The sequence below is a fragment of the Heterodontus francisci genome, chromosome 24, assembly GCF_036365525.1.
Source record: "Heterodontus francisci isolate sHetFra1 chromosome 24, sHetFra1.hap1, whole genome shotgun sequence".
In the NCBI taxonomy this organism is placed as follows: domain Eukaryota; kingdom Metazoa; phylum Chordata; class Chondrichthyes; order Heterodontiformes; family Heterodontidae; genus Heterodontus; species Heterodontus francisci.
The window spans coordinates 71,014,974-71,033,977 of NC_090394.1; the positions used below are offsets into that span (position 1 = coordinate 71,014,974).

Consider the following 19,004-nt stretch of genomic DNA (forward strand, 5'->3'; position numbering starts at 1 on the left):
CACAAGTGAGTGCTGCGCTGTTGGAGGTGCCATCCTCTCGGATGAAACATTAAAGTGAGATCTTGTTGACTCTCTCAGGTGGACATTAAAGATCCCATGACACTATTTCGAAGAAGAGCAGGGGAGTTATTCCATGCCTGATAGCTATCCCCCAATCAACATCATTAATGCAAACTATTTGGCCATTATCACATTGCTGTTTTTGGGATCTTGCTGTGCAAAAATTGGCTGCTGCATTTCCTACATTGCAACAGTGACTACACTTCAAAAGTACTTCATTGGCTGTAAAACACTTTGGGATATCCTGAGGTTGTGAAAGGTGCCATATAAATGCAAGCCTTTTTATCTAGTTAAGTTTTCAGCTACAACTTTTAAAAAGAACTATTTCAGTCTCCTTCAACTTCTACTAGGTGTGAAAGTATCATGGCTGCTGTCAGTGTTTGCTGTGGGATGTGATTCTCCAATCGGATTGGTTCCAGCTAACCACATGCCGCTAATACCATGTGTTTAATTCAGAGCAAATCAGAAAGCAAGTTGAAAGTCTATGTTGATACATTCAAGCATTCCACATAGATACAATTTTTTAGTTATATATATAGATTCAAACTTATTTTTAGGGATTGCTGATGAAACCAGAAGCCTGAGAGATCTTATTTCCCTAATATATCAAATTACTTTATTTTAGTGAAGAAAACAAACCTAGGAAAATAATTGGTGATGGATATTCCACAAACAGATGCAAATAGAAGAATATATATAGCTCTAGAGAAGTGGTGACTGTATGAAAAGGGGTTTATTAAAATAATCCAATACATTGTTACCTGCAGAGAAAGGCATGAAGGCGTCTCTCTTCACAAACTTGCCCTCAGCATCCAGAAAGTGAGACGGGTTGAACTCATTTGGTTTTTCCCATTGAGTTTTATCAAACAGCACCGAGGACAACAATGGAATCACCTGCATTCCCTTTAAATAAAAAAAAAGCCCCAAATGTGAAACTCTCATACACAACTGTTAGGCTTATTCCTGTTGGAAGCAATTTGTACAATGAAAAGTGTAGAAGCCATTCCATTGAAAGCTGCACAAACACTGCAACGGTGATACTTTATGCAGCAGGAGGCTGCAACACTGGGGTGGATGTTCTTGATTGCCTGGCCTGGCAGAACGGATTGTCCAGCAGTTATAGAACCCAGCTGACAGAAAATATCTTTCGCATTCACAAGCTACTTAAGAATGATGAAGAGCATTCCATCCATCTTAGTTCATTCATCAAGGAAAACTCTAAAGTCGCCTAATGTGGAATCCTTTATGTCTTAAATGATTCCAGGCTTTTTGACTGCATTACCCTATCTAGGAGTCTCTTCCACATTTGAGTGAAGGATATCTTCCTGATATCAGTCCTAAATTTAATCTTTTAGTAGTTTGAACCTGTGTCCCCTTATTTTACTCACAATTTCAAGTAATATTCAAGATTTATCTTTTCCAGTCCCTGTATCTTCTGTATCTCTATATGGTCACCACTCAAACACTTGCTTTCAAGACTTAAAAGCTCAAGTTTCTCCAGACTTTGCCCAAAACGTAGACTTCTGACACCAGAGCTTAGTCTTGCAGATCTTCTCCGCACTGCTTCCAGTGCTTGAACTTCTTCCTTGTTTCTCAGCACCCAGAGTACTCAAGCTGAGGTCTGACCAGAGCTGCTTTCATCACCGCTTCTAACTTATATTCTATGTATGTAGTCCAATATTCCACTGATTTTGTTCATTGAGGCTTTACATTGGTTGAGCATGTTCAGCATTGAGTCTATTAAAGACTCCTAGGTCTCTCAACTTCATCCTTTCCCATTTCAGCAACAACAAATATGATTCAAGTTAGTTAATGTAAGACAACTTGAATAACCATAATATGGTGTCATACATTAAACCCTAGACATGCAAAGCCATATCTGATCAATTTCCTTCATTGATTAGGCACATTGTATCACTGTGACATTTTAGCTAATGATTTTTATCTTAATGTGTCTCAAAGTTGAATCTCCCAATCTTTATAAGGGTGCCATGCTAGTGGTCTGCCCAAGGGCAAGTCCTCTGCTCTTTTTCTCCACCCAGGAAAGATGGTCATCATTGGGGAAATGAATATATGAAGTGGTTACCCACTGCCTTCCTCAGGCCAGGATAGGGATTGAACCAGCGCTGTTGATGTTGTTCTGAACTACATGCTATCCATCTGACCTACCCAGACCCCCCTTACTAGTGATCGTTACACATTGATCATCCTTAAATGTGGATGTTTGGAATTAGCAGTTGAAAGATATTAGAAATTACTCTGAAGCATAGAACTGAAATATTACTTTGATAATTTTGATCATTATTTGAAGACTTTACCTTTGGAATAAAAAACCCTCTGAAGTGTGTATCCATGGTTGTTGCATGTGGAATATTCATTGGGATGATGTTAGCAAATCTTTGGATCTCATGCAACACTGCATCAGTGTATGGCATTCCCTTCCGATCTTCCATTCTGGGCGCTCTTTCTGTTCCTAAAACTCTTTCAATTTCCTCTTGAACACTTCCTAAAGGGAGAAACACTTCAATTTCTATTATGTTCCCAATCATGAAAGCATACAGCTACTTCAAAGCGCCCCTATACTGGCTAACCTGTTCATTAAGAGGAACCTGGGTCAAGAGTGTAAATTTAAAGCTTTGTAATTCATATCTGCTTCTGTGAGGAATTTCAGAATGTGTGAATTTTGTCCATGAATGTTAGTTTCATTTATTTAGTCTTCTGTATTCTTTCATGATTGGGCATATTTTATTGTTGATTGACTCCTGTTTAAAAATCACTGAAAATTATTATTGAATTTAACATGTGCTCATTCAAATTGTGGCACAGTTATGAAACACACTTATGTTGTTTGAACAATGAAGACAAAGGCTAAAAGGTTGAAGAGGCATTAACATTGAAGAGCCTCATCGTGACAACTGCTTATGAATGAAAAATATCAGGGATAATTATGTCTGACTTGAATCTTTACTGTGCCAAAGAAAAATTGGACTTTTTAAATTTTTTTAATTATATTTTTTATTTAGAGATACAGCACTGAAACAGGCCCTTTGGCCCACCGGGTCTGTGCCGACCATCAACCACCCATTTATACTAATCCTGCACTAATCCCATCCCCACCTATCCCTATATTCCTCTACCACCTACCTATACTAGGGGCAATTTCTTCTTTGGCCTCCTTATCTCGAGAGACAATGGGTAAGCGCCTGGAGGTGGTCAGTGGTGTGTGGAGCAGAGCCGGGAGTGGCTATAAAGGCCAATTCTAGAGTGACAGGCTCTTCCACAGGTGTTGCAGAAAAATTTGTTTGTCGGGGCTGTTACACAGTTGGCTCTCCCCTTGCGCATCTGCCTTTTTTCCTGCCAACTGCTAAGTCTCTTCTAATGGCTCTTATAATGGCCAATTTACCTACCAACCTGCAAGTCTTTTGGCTGTGGGAGGAAACCGGAGCACCCGGTAAAAACCCACGCAGACACAGGGAGAACTTGCAAACTCCACACATGCAGTACCCAGAATTGAACCCGGATCGCTGGAGCTGTGAGGCTCCATTCCTCATTCCCTCCTGTAGCAAAGGCACAGATTGATCTTAAAACTTTTGCATTGCTGAAATAAACAAACTTTAAGCAAGTATTAAGCTAGTCAAGGACCAATTTTTAAAAGCTGCTCACAACTCTGAAGTGGACAGTGGCGCCCTGGATAAAGAAAACAGACCAAGTAAAATGTAACCAAAAGATAAGTTAGGTTAAATTAAATAGAGGGAGAAATTGAAATGAAACTTATAAAAATAATTCATGGAACAAGATGAGAGGATAATATGTGAACTAATAGCTCAGGGAGCTTTCATTTCTCTAGAACTGCTAGCAACCGAATAGTTATTTGAAAAATGCTAAAAATGGTTCACTTATCATAAACAGTTATCCTACTTAACTACTTCGCTTCCTCTGTACAAGATTATGACAGGCTTAGATAAGTTAGACAAGGAAAAAACGTTCCTATTAACAAATGGTACAAGGACGAGGGGACGCAAATTGAAAGTTTTGAGCAACAGATGCAGGGGGAATATGAGGAAGCACTTTTTTTTAAGCAGCAGGTGGTAATGATCTGGAACTCACTGCTCACAGGGTGGTGGAAGTGGAGACAATCAATGACTTCAAGAGGAGGTTGGATGCCCACCTGAGAGAAATAGACTTGCAGGGCTATGGGGATCGAGCCAGGCAGTGGGGCTGACTGCAAAGCTCCATGAAGAGCTGGCATGGCCTCGATGGGCTGAAAACCCTCCTTCTGTGCCGTAAATGACTCTATGACTCTAAAATACAGTAATCAATTGTACTTTTTATATAGCACTTTCACGACCTCAGGAGATCTCAAATGTGCTTCACAGCCAATTGAAATGTAATCATTGTTGCAATTTAGAGAAATATGGCAGTCAAATTGCACAAAGCCAGATGCCACAGCCGCAATGAGATAAATGACCAGTTCATCTAATTTGTTTTAGTCTTGTTGATTGAGGAATAAATATTGGGCAGGAGAACTCCCTGCTTTTCTTAGAACAGTGTCACGGGATTTTTTTTACATCCACCTGAGAGGGCAAACGTGCCCTTGGTTTAATGTCTCATCCAAAAGACAGCAACTCCAATGCTCCCTCAGTATTGCACTGAAGAATCAGCCTAGATTATGGGCTCAAGTCTCATTAATTGCAACGATTGATTAAGTCATCATATGGGCCTATGCCTTAATTTTAATTAATTTTAAACCTCAACTGGCAGTTGTTTCACATTTTTGAAGTGCAACGTATTAATTTTGACAACGTTATGTCTTACTCAGGTAAATGTGCTAATGAATAAATTACTTTGAATCTCTGGGTACTTCATCATCAGGAGAATTGCCCAGCGCAGTGTTAAAGAGGAAGTATCTGTCCCAGCTACAAACAAGTTTGTCACTGAAGTCACCAAGTTGTCGTCATGGAAATAGGAATCTGAATTCTTTGAATCCTTGAAAATAAAAATGACACAACCTGAAATTAGTTTTATTTGGAAGCATTAGAGCCACCTTGTGTATAGGAAAGCAGGGAACAAGAAAAAAGACATTGCCTCATCTAGGTTAGTCAACAATCAGAAATGCTAGGTTGGTATAAATGGCCCTTCATAACCTTGGAGCATCCCCCCCCCCCCACCCACCAAAATAACTTTTGACTGAGACCTGCACAAATATTTACCTTATTCATTTAATATTCATCAATTTGAAAATATCATTGCAAGCATTTGCTGCATTACGTCGAAAGCAAATGTTAAATCACAGCACAGAAGGCCATTCGGCCCATCGTGCCTGTGCCAGCTCTTTGAAAGAGCTATCCCGTTAGTACCACGGCTCTGCACCATTCCCCATAGTCCTGCAATTTCTTTCCCCTTCAAGTGTTTATCTAATTCAAATATTTCTTCTGGATAAAAATCATGTATGTGAGCAAAGCTTAACTAATGCTTAGTAAGTAAATCTGCATTGATGGATTGAATGGAACAGGATCATTTCCACTGCTGGTTCTCAACAAGGCAATGGGTCATTTTTATGTTGTGTCCAATATCAGCCAAGTCCATTTTGAAAAATTATTATAATAGCCAGAACAGAATGGATTTGGGGGACCGGAAACATCAGCAGCAAATCTCCTGGTGGTTTAACTTTAGATTAGGAGCAATTTGGAATGCAGATTTCAGCAAATGTACTCTTATCAGTTGGACTGAATTAAGGTTGAAAAGGTGCTGCAAAAGTAATTGAGACCCCAGGATCGTTCCATTTTCCACATTTTAATTCCAGTTGTGGAATTGGAGAAAAGGCTGGTGTGGTGCCTCAGATATCTTCAATATGTTCTGTTAACAGACTGCATGTGAACAAACCTTGGGGGTGAAATTCAACTTGGACTGGGACGCAAAGTGGGGGATTTCACGTCTGCTGCCTATTATGAATCCTGTCCAATATTCTGTTTCAGTGAAAGAAAAGAAAGCCTTGCATTTACATAGCACCTTTCATGACCTCTGATTGTCCCAAAGCACTTTTCAGCCAATGAAGTATTTCTTGAAGTGTAGTCACTGTCATTACACGGGAAATGCGGCAGAGAATTTATGCACAGCAAGGTCCCACAGACAGGAATGTGATCATGACCAGTTCATCTGCTTTTAAAGTGTTGCTTGAAGGATAACTATTAGCCAAGACACCGGAGACAACTCCCCTGCTTGTCTTTGAAATAATGCCATGGGATCTTTTACATCCACCTGAGAGGGCAGACGAGTTCCTGGTTTAGCATCTAGGTAATGGAACTGAATATCGAGTGCGGCGTATAATTTGCAGCAGATGCAACAATGCCTGCCCAAGGTAAATTTCACCCCTTCCTTTACTTGTTTTTATACAGATAATCTGTCTAATCAGTGGAGTTTGGATCTTTTTGCATGATCTGGAGTAGCAGCAGTTGTTGAGCAATTCCACATGCCTAGTCTAATCCTGTTGTTTGGTTACATTGAAATAGCACCCATTGTTGAGCTACCTCTACACCTTATACTGAGGATAGTTCTTTTAAAAGAAACACAACAATCAAAAGCATTAAAATACCTCTTGCTGCTTTACCAAGAAAGCATCAATTAAGCTCCTTATATCATTCTCATTCAATGTTTTCTGATGTTCTCTGTAGAAATTCAGGATGAGCTGAACCATCTGTCTTCTGTTTTCAAAGATCTTCTTGTGAGTTCCAGGCAGAAATCCCAGGAAAGGGAAAGCATTGTACATCTGGGGAATATAGAGTATGTTCAACTCCTCAGAGACCATCTAACTTAGGTTTGCATGTAACAGAAAATGAACAGCCAAGGCAATTTTTTTTAAACGTATGTGTTTTCTTAATAATTGATCTTAAATTAACATTTAAACTAAAGCAAAATACTGTGGAAATCTGACATAAAAACAGAAAATGCTGGAAACACTGGTTTGGGCTAAAGATTGGGTTAACATTTCAGGTCAATGAACTTCCATCAGAATGGGTAGAAGTTAGAGATTTTGCAGCTGATGAGAAAGTACAGACCCTCCCCACCTCTCATTTTCTCCCTGACTCTGGAGAAGCCAGGATAAGAGGAAATTGGGGAGAGGTATGGCTTGGTGGTTGAGGAAAAGGCAGTGGGGGGGGGGAACAGCTGATCAGCTGGTCTATATCTTGGTAATGAAAAAACCAATGAGCTCCACATATTTGTTGTAAGAATTGGGGGAGACTGTTCAGGGAGCAAGGGTTTAAAGAGGCTTTTGTTAGTAGAACAGAGGAGGCCCACTAAAACTTGGCGTGATCAAGCCTGGACTGGCAATGGATGTCTAATCCAGTTGTGCACCAGGTATGCTCAAGATTGCACATCAAGCCACACAAGGTCACACCCTAGCCAAGCTGTTTCAGTACAGCTACAACACTGGTATCCACCCGGCAATGCAGTAAACTGCCCAGATATGCCCACAAAGATAGGACAAATCCAATCCAGCCAATTACCACCCCATCAGTCTACTCTCAATCATCAGTAAAGTGATCGAAGGTGTCGTTGACAGTGCTCTCAAGCAGCACTTACTCAGCAACAACCTGTTCACTGATGCTCAGTTTGGGTTCTGCCAGGATCACTCAGCTCCACACCTCATTACAGCCTTGGCCCAAACATGGACAAAAGAGCTGAATTCAAGAGGAGAGGTGAGAGTGACTGCCTTGACATCAAGGCAGCTTTTGACTGAGTATGGCATCAAGGAGCCCTGGACAAATTGAAGTCAATGGGAATCAGGGGGGAAAACTCTCCACTGGTTGGAGCCTAGCAATACCTAGCAAAAAGCAAGATGATTGTGGTTGTTGGAGGTCAATCATCTCAGCCCCAGGGCATTGCTAAAGGAGTTCCTCAGGGTAGTGTCCTAGGCCCAACCATCTTCAGTTACTTCATCAATGACCTTCCCTCCATCATAAGGTCAGAAGTGGGGATGTTCGCTGATGATTGCACAATGTTCAGTACCATTCGTGACTCCTCAGATACTGAAGCAGTCCGTGTAGAAATGCAGCAAGACCTGGACAGCATTCAGGCTTCTACTGATAAGTGGCAAGTAACATTCGCGCCGCACAAGTGCCAGGCAAGTGCCAAAAAAAGAGAAGCTAACTATCTCCCCATGACATTTAAAGGCATTACCATTGCTGAATCGCCCACCATCAACATCCTGGGGGTTACCACTGACCAGAAACTTAACTGAACCAGCCATATAAATACAATGGCTTCAAGAGCAGGTCAGAGGCTTGGATTCCTGTGGCAAGTAACTCACCTCCTGACTCCCCAAAGCCTGTCCACTATCTACAAGGCGCAAGTCAGGAGTGTGATGGAATACTCTCCACTTGCCTGGATGGGTGCAGCTCCAGCAACGCTCTAGAAGCTCAACACCATCAAAAACAAAGCAGCCCACTTGACCCCCTCCACCATCTCAAATATTCATTCCTTTCACCATCAAAGCACAGTGGCAGCAGTGTGTATCACCTACAAGGTGCACTGTTCTAAGTCCATGTCTGAGGATAGAAATTTAAAAATGAGTGTAGGATCATTCAAAAAGGAGGCCCATTTGTCCTATCGGATTTGAGTGGCTGTTCTCTCATCAGAGGCCATTCGCAAACCTGATCTCAAGTCTGGTATTTCAGTATAAATTGTACTGGGGTGTATCCATTGAAGGGGTCGTGCTTTAATGAGACAGTGAACAATCATCGTCATGACTCTTTCTTTTCTGTTGTGCAGTCTTTCAACACTGGAAAAATTATAAGAATGAAACTGAACCAGCACAGTGCAATTTTCATTGTAAAAAAACTGCAACTGCTACTTTAGGAGATGTTTTAACATGAAGATTAAGTGGGACAACTTCTGTACATCACGGCACAGTTGTTGCAATTTCAAGTAATCATCTGGGGAAAAAATGAATGGGCCTTTAGCTGCCTCGCCTGCTCTAGCATACAGAGGTGCTGAGAGCTCAGCAAAGGTCAGTGTAAATGGTCTAGCAAAGTTCAGGAGTCCGAAACTTGCCTGCAGATTTTTCAAGGTTCGGGGATATTGAATTATGTCTAATTTCTCTTTATAGGGTTGAGTTAATCCCCTACCATTTCCAGTTACACAGAGGCCTAAGAAATCTACTTCCTCTCGAACAAACTGTTTTTTTAATGTTGATCAGGTATCCAACAGCAGTGAGCCAAGATAAAACTGTGTCAACACTTGGAAGTGTTCTTGGAGGTCATTATGTGAAACATAAATGTCATCCATGTAAGAGTTAACATTGGGCAGGTCTTTTAAGAGATTGATAACATGAGCAGAAAAAAAAACTGGACTGTTTTGAAATACCTGGGGCAATCTAGTCCAACAGTATTGAAAGCCGTCAGGGGCTGTCATTGCAGTTTTTTGCCAGTCAGATTCTTTAAGTGGGTGAGACCAAAAACCGTTAGCTAAATCAATACAACATTTAAATTTTTCTCTCTTTATGCCGGAAAGAAGAGCAGTGGGATTCTGCTGCTGAGCCTTGTTTGGCACTGAGACTTTATTAAGGGATGTGTAATCGGCCACTAATCGCCATTTGCCATCAGGCTTAAGGACACCAAAACAATGGTGGCGCACAGTGGCGCAATGGTTAGCACCGCAGCCTCACAGATCCAGCGACCTGGGTTCAATTCTGGGTACTGCCTGTGTGGAGTTTGCAAGTTCTCCCTGTGTCTGCGTGGGTTTCCTCCGGGTGCTCCGGTTTCCTCCCACATGCCAAAGACTTGCAGGTTGATAGGTTAATTGGCCATTATAAATTGCCCCTAGTATAGGTAGGTGGTAGGGAAATATAGGGACAGGTGGGGATGTGGTAGGGACATGGGATTAGTGTAGGATTAGTATAAATGGGTGGTTGATGGTCGGCACAGACTCGGTGGGCTGAAGGGCCTGTTTCAGTGCTGTATCTCTAAACTAAACTAAACTAAATGGTGAATTAGTTCTAGAGGGCATTTTTATTAGGACATCTTGTTCCTCTAAATCCCTAATAGTGTCGAGTAGATCTAATTTTCCTTTATGATCCTGAATAGTCCACTGTTTCCTGGGCTTGTGCCAGCCTGCATCAAGAGAGTGAGGTTCAATATCTACCTTGCCACATTGATTCAGATGACGCTGTAGATAAGGGTAGTACTTGTTTAGAAGCTGTTCCAAGAGACCCTTATTTTCCCCCCCCCCTCCCCCCCACCAGGTAGGTGCAGTCTAGCTGTGCCTGAATATATGTTGGTCGGTCATCCTGGTGCATGGATGTCTCCACAGGCCTGGATGTGATCTTAAGGAAGTATTTAATATCAGCTGCCCTATAATAAGAGGCCATGTGGTATACCAGTCATTAGGCCACCCAATTGTGCATACGTGCACGTTATCATTAAGGAATGTTGTGTGTCTGGGGTATCAGTCTGATTATCCCACTGAATACGTGCTATCCCTCCCTCCTGGGGTCAGCCACAATTGTACCATGAGCTCTACCTGAACCATCGGCATCAAAACTATTTCAAAGACAACTACCTGATCCGCCTTCAACATTAGCCATTATGTCTGAATGGAATCTGAACTTGGAGCTAGAATGTGTCAGGACCCTAACCGCAGCTAGGATTTAAAGAGAACTTTAAAGGAAATTTCCAAACCTCAAAAGCAGAATGAGGGAATTCTGATTTAAGATCCACAAACCATGATCAAGAGTTTGCCGTTTCAAGATACTTAAATCAGGGTCTGAGTACCGCTGTTAGTAAAACACTCCTTCTGTACTTACAAATCTGAAATAAACACTAAAGATAAATAGTTAAATACAGAATTCTGTTAACAACAAGACACATTTTGGGCACCAACTGAAGTGATTTATGACTTTAACCCCTTATAGGGACTAAACCAAATCAGGAGTGCAGCCCTGTGAATCTCTTTTAATTAAGTTCAAACCAGACAAACTCTTATAGATGCTTATTTGAGTCCAAAGCACTGAACTAGTTTTCCCTCAAAGAAAGGAAACTAGCACAGAATATTACCATCTTTCAGATAGCCTATTTTTAAAAATAATTGTGGCTAAGTCATAAATATCCCAGATATTATAAGTGTCTGGGAAACTCTCTTCAATATGTATCTCTCCACTTAAAAGAGACACAGAGTTGTATACAGAATGCTACATGAGACTATTTATTAATTTTTATATATTTATTAAAGAATTTAAAATGCAATTCAGTTTTAAGTGGATAAGTATACTACAATACCAAAGATTACTGAGAGATGTAAAACATAATCTTATTTCTAAAATAGAATCCAAAAGTTCAACCTTGATATTGTTACAGCAAAATATCTTAGAATATTCAAAGAAAACTGTTACCTTAAATTCCCCGAGTAAGCCTCCTGCTTAACAAAACAAAACCCTCTCGGTTACGAGCAGAATTCTCCTGTCATGCAGTCAGCCATTCTTACCATAGGTTGAGTAGCATTGATGAGGAATTTCAATAGCACTGATTTTTCAATTCCAAACTCTCACGTTTATACTGTTTCTAATCTATTAACTCATCTTTTGGAATGTAGGTGTTACCTTTTTATGCGTGTTTTTCCCGCTTTTGTTATCCAGATATGGTAATATCATTACTTACTTATTCACAATTTATTATCTGCTGAGAATTCCCTTCTCATGAAGTTGTGAGCTTTTATCTGGTCAAAATGTCTGTAGTGTTTTATGGCAATACTAAGACTTAACTTTATAAATGTGTTTTATACTTAAAAGATTGTGAGTTAAATTTGTGCAGTAACTGTTTTTTCCTTTTTGGATTAAATTGGGTTTACGTGGCATCTGCTTTCTGTAGGTAACATTCCACTTTGTCATTGATCATCTTTGATGGTTCCTTGTACCATCTCCTTAAGTCAGTCTGTCTACATCGTTAATATTATCAATTAATTAGGATTATAGTTATCAGTAGGGAACATATATAGCCTCTCATTTAACTTAAAAGGCGTTGCTGGTGGACATTCATTGTAACCGGGATGTTCACAGATTTTTTACTTTGCCCTTAAAGTTTCAGTGAGTCTTGAAAACTGACCATTTATTCAATCTATAATTCTAAAAGGTATAATGTATTAATTATATCTAAATTCTACCTAATTATACTTATTATAACTATATTTCATCACAGCACTGCAGCAACTCCTTTGACAGCACCTTCCAAACCTGCAACCTCTACCATCTAGAAGGACAAGGGCAACAGATGTATGAAAACACCACCATCTGCATGTTCTCCTCCAAGCCACACACCATCCTGACCTGGAACTATATCACTGTCCCTTCACTGACGCTGGGTGAAAATCCTGGAACTCCACCCCGAAGAGCACTGTGAGTGTACCTACACCACTTGGACTGCAGCAGCTCACCACCACCTTCTCAAGGGCAATTAGGGACAGGCAACAAATGCTTGGCGAGCCAGCGATGCTTATATCTCATGAACAAAAAAAAATCTGCGCCTATTGCACTAAATAGATTAAAGATGGGGGGTGGGGGGAGGGGTGGTGGCGGTGGTGGTATCGTACCAGGGTAACAAAAGAATGGGAGATGGCAAAGATTTTGCTGAGCATGAGGGCCTCAATGGTGGAGGTGAGGGAGTAGTTGAACAAATGCAGAGGATTTGAGGTGAATGTACAGTCAATGTTAGGCAATAGGAAGTCTAAATATGCTGTGATAAGCGAATTGTGTGAGTGTTAAATTAAATAAGTAATATTATACAGACTTAGTATAATATTAATAAAGCTTTTGGCATTGATTTTGTTTTTATTACTGCAACAGTATTCATTCTTAGCTTAAGAACTGGAAATGTTTAAGCAATGGTTTGCCCAGAAAATCTGAAGTGTATTGGATCTAACACCAGCAAATGGGTTAATTTGCCATTTTAAATATTTAAGCACAAATTTAAATAATATTGTAACATTGAATGTATACCTGGACTCGAGAAGTTCCAAGTAGATTAAAATTTTCACGTATCAGCTTTATTATAGTACAAAATATTTTGTCCTCGTAGTCAAACCGTTCTCCAAATACTATCGAACAGATAATGTTGGCCATGGCAGAGGTGACAGGCACAGTTGTATCAAAGGGCTGTCCTGCCAGAAAAGCAGATCAACATGCAATTTAACGTTAGTCTGAAAACAGAATGGAGATACATTTTAATTCCTTCTGCTAATTGAAGTTGTCACATCTTCAGTTCCTCTGATGAGCCAGTTCCAGTTCCTAAGTCACACAGACCAGGAAGGTCCCATGTTTGGGTCTGTAATGGTCTTTGCCAGAACAAAACAAAAAGGTAAAAAAAACTTGCATTTATTTCGTGCCTTGCATAAACTCAGGATGTCTCAAAGCACATTACAGCCACAGAAGCACTTATTGAACTGCAGTGTTGTAATGAGGAAATGTGGCAGCCAGATTGAGTACAACAAGCTCCCAGAAACAGCAAAGAGATAATAACCAGATCAGCAATTTTAATAATGTTGGTTGTGGGATAAATATTAACTGGGACACTGGGACGAACTCCCCTGCTTTTCTTCAATATAGCACCATGGGCGATAGACTTGGCTGCAGCAACCCTCAGTAAGGGAGGGGATATTCAGCCAGGGCACCTGCTCCTGATCACCTTACAGTGTTGCTGCTGGAAGTGAGCTTGGATGGATGCTAGGTGAGGGCAGAATCGGGCTCAGAGACGGTGATGAGCTGATCATGTATTTCAGTCCATCATCCAGGTTGCCACAAATGTTTCATCCACCAGGCAGACACTCCAGCAATCAGAATGTTAGCAATACAAAATAAAACCTGAAATTAAAAAAGCACTGTGTGTTTCTGCAAAAGTCACTTAAGCAAGTTGTACACCAACAAATCCACATATATTATAGAATTAAACTTAAACCTTCATGAGATTGAATTTCTTGCACCAGAACCTTGGCTTCCTCCGTAATTTTGTCTTCAATTGTCTTCTTTCCCATTCCAAAATTACGTAGGGTCATTAAAGCAAATCTTCGCATCTGTTTCCATGACTCCCCATGTCCAAAAGAAATACCTAGAATGTACATCAAATGAGAGATAACTTACTTTGTTCCCAGTGCATCCAGGAACTGGGTGAGGGAGCATCGGTGTTCTGCTATGCTAAATGCACCCTCCATTTGTTTCAATGGTTTCAGTCTAATTGCCCTGATGTAGTATTTTGCATAGAATTACATAGAACATACAGCACTGAAACATTCAGCCAACTGGTCTATGCAATGTTTATGCCCCTCTTCATCTAGCCCTATTAGCCTATCCTTCTATTCCTTTTATGCTCATGTGTTTATCCAGCTTCCCTTTAAATGCATCTATGCTAGTCACCTCAGCCATTCCTTGTGTTGGTAGGTTCCACACTTCGTGAACAAGTTTCTCCTGAATTCCCCAAATGAATTTATTAGTGACTACCTTATATTTATGGTCCCTGGTTCTGGACTCCCCCACAAGTGGAACCATCTTTTTACCATGAATATGACCTCTCTCAGTGCTATCCCCCCCACAACAACTGGCTGACTGCTCTAGCATTTCTTAATAGCGCTCAAGCTCTCCTTTGTAACTGGCTAGCCAAACCTGTCTTGAAATATCTTCTGAGCTTTCTTAGTAATTAAATATATCAATGCTGCATAAGAAAGCGAAGAGCTACCAATTACCATAACCATTTGCCAGCATTTCCAACACTGGGATCTTTGCTCTCTCTGCAAATTCATCTGCATGGTCTACGAGAGCTTCTTTCACGATTTCATACCCCGTGAGCACCACCACTTTTTCCAGTCCCAGATGAATGGTGAAGACAGACCCATATTGCTCTGATAACTGAAATTAAACAAGAAAAATCCTATCAATGTAATTATATTTATAAAGCGGGTGAAGGTGAGGGAGGGCAACACATGAAATTGGACACAGATGGGGGCCCAAGAAAAAGGCATCACATCAGTTGCCCATTAGTCGCCCCATTCAATTCTATTGACTTCAATAGAACTGAATATGGTTGCATGTCATATACATCTGTCAGCACGTGCGATACCAACTGTCTTGTGTCCCATGTCCTTGTCCAATTTTACCCGCGGGGTTTCTGAGTTGATTTAGAAGGTTGCCGAAAAGTGTTGCTAAGCTTTCTGGAAAGAACTGAAAGCTGCACAGAAATTGTGAAGAACTTTAGAACCAGTTCTGCACCAACAGAAAGTGTTAAAAGGACAAGTTCCATCATTAAGAAACATTGTGTTGAATTGAACACATATAAAGTGTGTCACAACTGTCAGTTACTAGCTTATGACTCTGAAACCAGACAGTAGAACTGGAGAGTACAACAACAGTGAACAGCACAGGGAGTTAACCTTACATTTCATAGGAATACATAGGATATATAGCACAAAAACAGGCCCTTCGGCCCAACCAGTCCATGTTGGCGTTTATGCTCCACTGGAGCCTCCTCCCGTCTTTCCTCATTTAACTCTATCATTGTAACCCTCTATTCCCTTCTCTCTCATATGCTTGTCTAGCCTCCTCTTAAATGCATCAATACTATTCACTTCAACCACTCCCTGTGGTAGTGAATTCCACATTCTCACCACTTTCTGGGTAAAAAAGTTTCTCCTGAATTTTCTAGCTGATTTCTTGGTGACTATCTTATATTGACAGGCTGTAGATATGCTCTTCACCACAAGTGGAAACATTCTCTCTGTAACTACTCTGCCAAAACCTTTCCTAATTTTAAAGACCTCTATTAGGTCATGTCTCGGCCTTCTCTTGCAGGGTTAGTTAAGGTAGGGCAATAAAGTGATGACCGAAGAAAGAAGCCAATGACCACAGACTGCACCCAGAACCATAGACGGCCGCACATCAAGGGTATTCTCAGAAGAAAAGCTGAGGACCCAATGATACAGCAGCTAACCTACTAAAAGAAGAGGACATTTTAAATTCCAATTCTAAAGAAATGGTTGAATGCAGAAACTTGTCAATGACACAGTGAATACAAGCTTGCTAAGCTGTACTGCAATCTTGCACATTGAGTATAGTTCTGCAATACTACCATTAAACAAAGCACAGTTAAGATTGACACTTGAGTCTACGATGAACTTGTTTATGCCAATTAATACACAGCAATTTGCTACAATGTTGTAATTTGTTACACTACAATGACACTTCAAAAGAATTTAATTGGCTGTAAGAGTTTGGAGAGTTCTGAGGTTATGAAAGGTGCTATATGAATGCAAGTCTTTCTTTCTTTAGTAATGTAGGACTAAGTATATATTAGAATTTTCATTGTGTAACTTCATGATGATGATCATTGAGTGTCATAGATGTTGCTAAGTAAGGTACTGCACTTCTGTGTTTATTGTGCTTGAAGTGTCAGCCTTGACCCAGTGAACAGCACTCTCACTTCTGTGTCAGAAGGTTGTGGCTTCAAGTCCCACTCCAGAGACTTGAGCACATAATGTACACTGGTAGATACAATGCAGTACTGAGGGAATGCTGCACTGTTGGAGGTGCTGTAATTTGGGTGGGGTGTTAAACAAAGACTCTGTCTGCCCTCTCAGGTGGATATAAAGGATTACAGAACAGATTCAAAGGGCTGAATTGCCTCCACCTATTCTTGTAAGAAGTCAGTCCCTAAAGCTTTGGCAGGAATTTTACACCCTCTTGGGGAGTGAGCTAGTGGCGGGATGGGCACAAAATTGAGTGGGAGGCGGGGGGGTGGGGGGTTGCCGTTCCTGTTGCCTTTTCGCCCCTGTGAGAAGCAGCCCTCATGCCTCAGGCTAATTAAAGCCCTTAAATGGCCAATTTACTGCCCCTTAAGGGCCCCCTCCCACACCCGTTGGTAAATTATCAGCAGCGGGCGGGCAGCTCAAGACCTCAGGAGGCTGCTCAGTAAAACCTGGCAACCTCCTTGCGCGCTGGGTCAGGGGCACTCCTGCTTGGGCACCCTATGCCCCAAGGAGGGCCCCCCATGGTACATGCTGCTCCCACTGCACTACATTCCCGCCCCCCTCACCGCCGCCGCGCTGGGGCCCGGCTGATTGTCCCCAGCAAGGCCCCACATACTTACCTTTTTCCACAGCTGGCGTCCCTCTTGCCCCTCTCCCTGGCTGCAGTCCCAGAAGTGGCCACTGCTCCCAGTGGCGCTGCTGGGACTGAGAGCTGCCAGCCCACTGATTGGCCGGCAGCTCTTGGAGGCCAGATTTCCTGCCTTAGAGGGACGGAAGTCCTGCCCAAAGCCAATTATGGGCCTTTGCACGTAAAATCATAGTGTGGCTCCCAGGCCTGGTGGAGGCGGGCTCACCCCTGACTTCTTTGGCCTGTTGGCGGGGCCTGCAGCCCAATGTAAAATTCCAGCTTTTACTTCTAAACTGTAATCTCCCAAACCCCCGAGCCTGAAAGTTCTTCACTCTTTGTGCAGTGCTTTCCTTTGTGGCATCAGAAAGTCTGAATTCCAGAAGCAAGACTTTGGAACAATATTCTTCTGCTGTCCTGTACTTGAATCTACAATTTACCAACAGCCTCCATAGACCTTTGTGTGCTTTTGATTAATGGAGTTAATTAAGCATTAATAATGGAATTTGAGTTTGCTTTATTCAGCTTCTCTCCAAATAAGGAAATATTATCTTTTTATTGCCATCAACCTTACAATCACCACACAGATCCTTTCATGCAAAGCCCCAAACACGCAACATTGCTCAGAATGGGCAAACAAGTCTGTTTCTTTCATACACAACTTTCTCAAGTGCAGTGACACAATAGAACTGAACCAAGATAAACTTATCTCACCTCCATCAGGCTCCTGTAGAGCATTTTCAGGTCTAGGGTATGCAGGTTCCCAATCAATGGTAGAGGAGCAGGACCTGGGGGAAGCTTGAAAGCAGCTGAGGGTCTGGACCCAGTATAAAAATACAGCAGGCAAAATGCAGTCAAAAGTAAAAAAAGGACTAAAGTGACCATGTCTGTATCAAAGAAGCTCAGGAAAGACATATTTTATTAGTCAACCTTTAATTCCAAGAATCAGAAAGAAATGGGTGAAGTGGAGTTCAACCATTTGCTATAAATGATCTTCGATGATTGAGATGTCACACTTGGATTGATAATAAATGGGCAAAAGTAAATATTAACAGCCCGTTAACAGCAACAACCTGCTCACTTACGCTCAGTTTGGGGTCTGCCAGGGCCACTCAGCTCCTGACTTCATTACAGCCTTAGTCCAAACATGGACAAAAGAGCTGAAATGAAGAGATGGGGTGAGACTGATTGCCCTTGATATCAAGGCAGCATTTGACTGAGTGTGGTATCAAGGAGCCCTAGGCAAATTGAAGTCAATGGGAATCAGGGGGAAAACTCTCCGCTGTTTGGAGTCATACCTAGCACAAAGGAAGATGGTTTTTGGAGGGCAATCATCTCAGGCCCAGGACATTGATGTAGGAGTTCATCAGGGTGGTGTCCTAGACCCAACCATCCACAGCTGCTTCATCAATGAACTTCCTTCCATCAAAAGGTCAGAAGTGGGGATGTTCGCTGATGATTGTGCGATGTTCAGTACCATTCACAACTCCTTAGTTGCTGAAGCAACCCATGTCCACGTGCAACAAGATCTGGACAACATTCAGGCTTGGGTTGACAAGTGGCATGTAACATTCGCACCATACAAGTGTCAGGCAATGATGAACTCCAACAAGAGGGAATCTAACCATCTCCCCATGACATTCAATGGCATTACCATCACGGAATGCCCCACTATCAACATCCTGGGGGTTACCATTGATCAGAAAGTGAACTGGAGCGGTCACATAAATACAGTGGCTACAAGAGCAGGTCAGAGGCTGGAAATTCACCTCCTGAGTCCCTAAAGCCTGTCCACCATCTACAAGCACCAGTCAGGAGTGTA

General features: G+C 41.6%; 1 protein-coding gene across 1 annotated transcript in view; it reads right to left on the reverse strand.

Annotated features, from left to right (window-relative positions):
* The window catches only part of LOC137383623 (uncharacterized), a 78,828-nt gene that overhangs the window by 1,960 nt on the left and 57,864 nt on the right, over positions 1-19,004 (reverse strand). Inside the window, 8 exon segments of the mRNA XM_068056777.1 lie at positions 822-963; positions 2,379-2,566; positions 4,905-5,046; positions 6,653-6,826; positions 13,046-13,206; positions 14,001-14,150; positions 14,782-14,944; positions 17,897-18,099. Of these exon segments, the coding sequence (XP_067912878.1) occupies positions 822-963; positions 2,379-2,566; positions 4,905-5,046; positions 6,653-6,826; positions 13,046-13,206; positions 14,001-14,150; positions 14,782-14,944; positions 17,897-18,099 (1,323 nt within the window).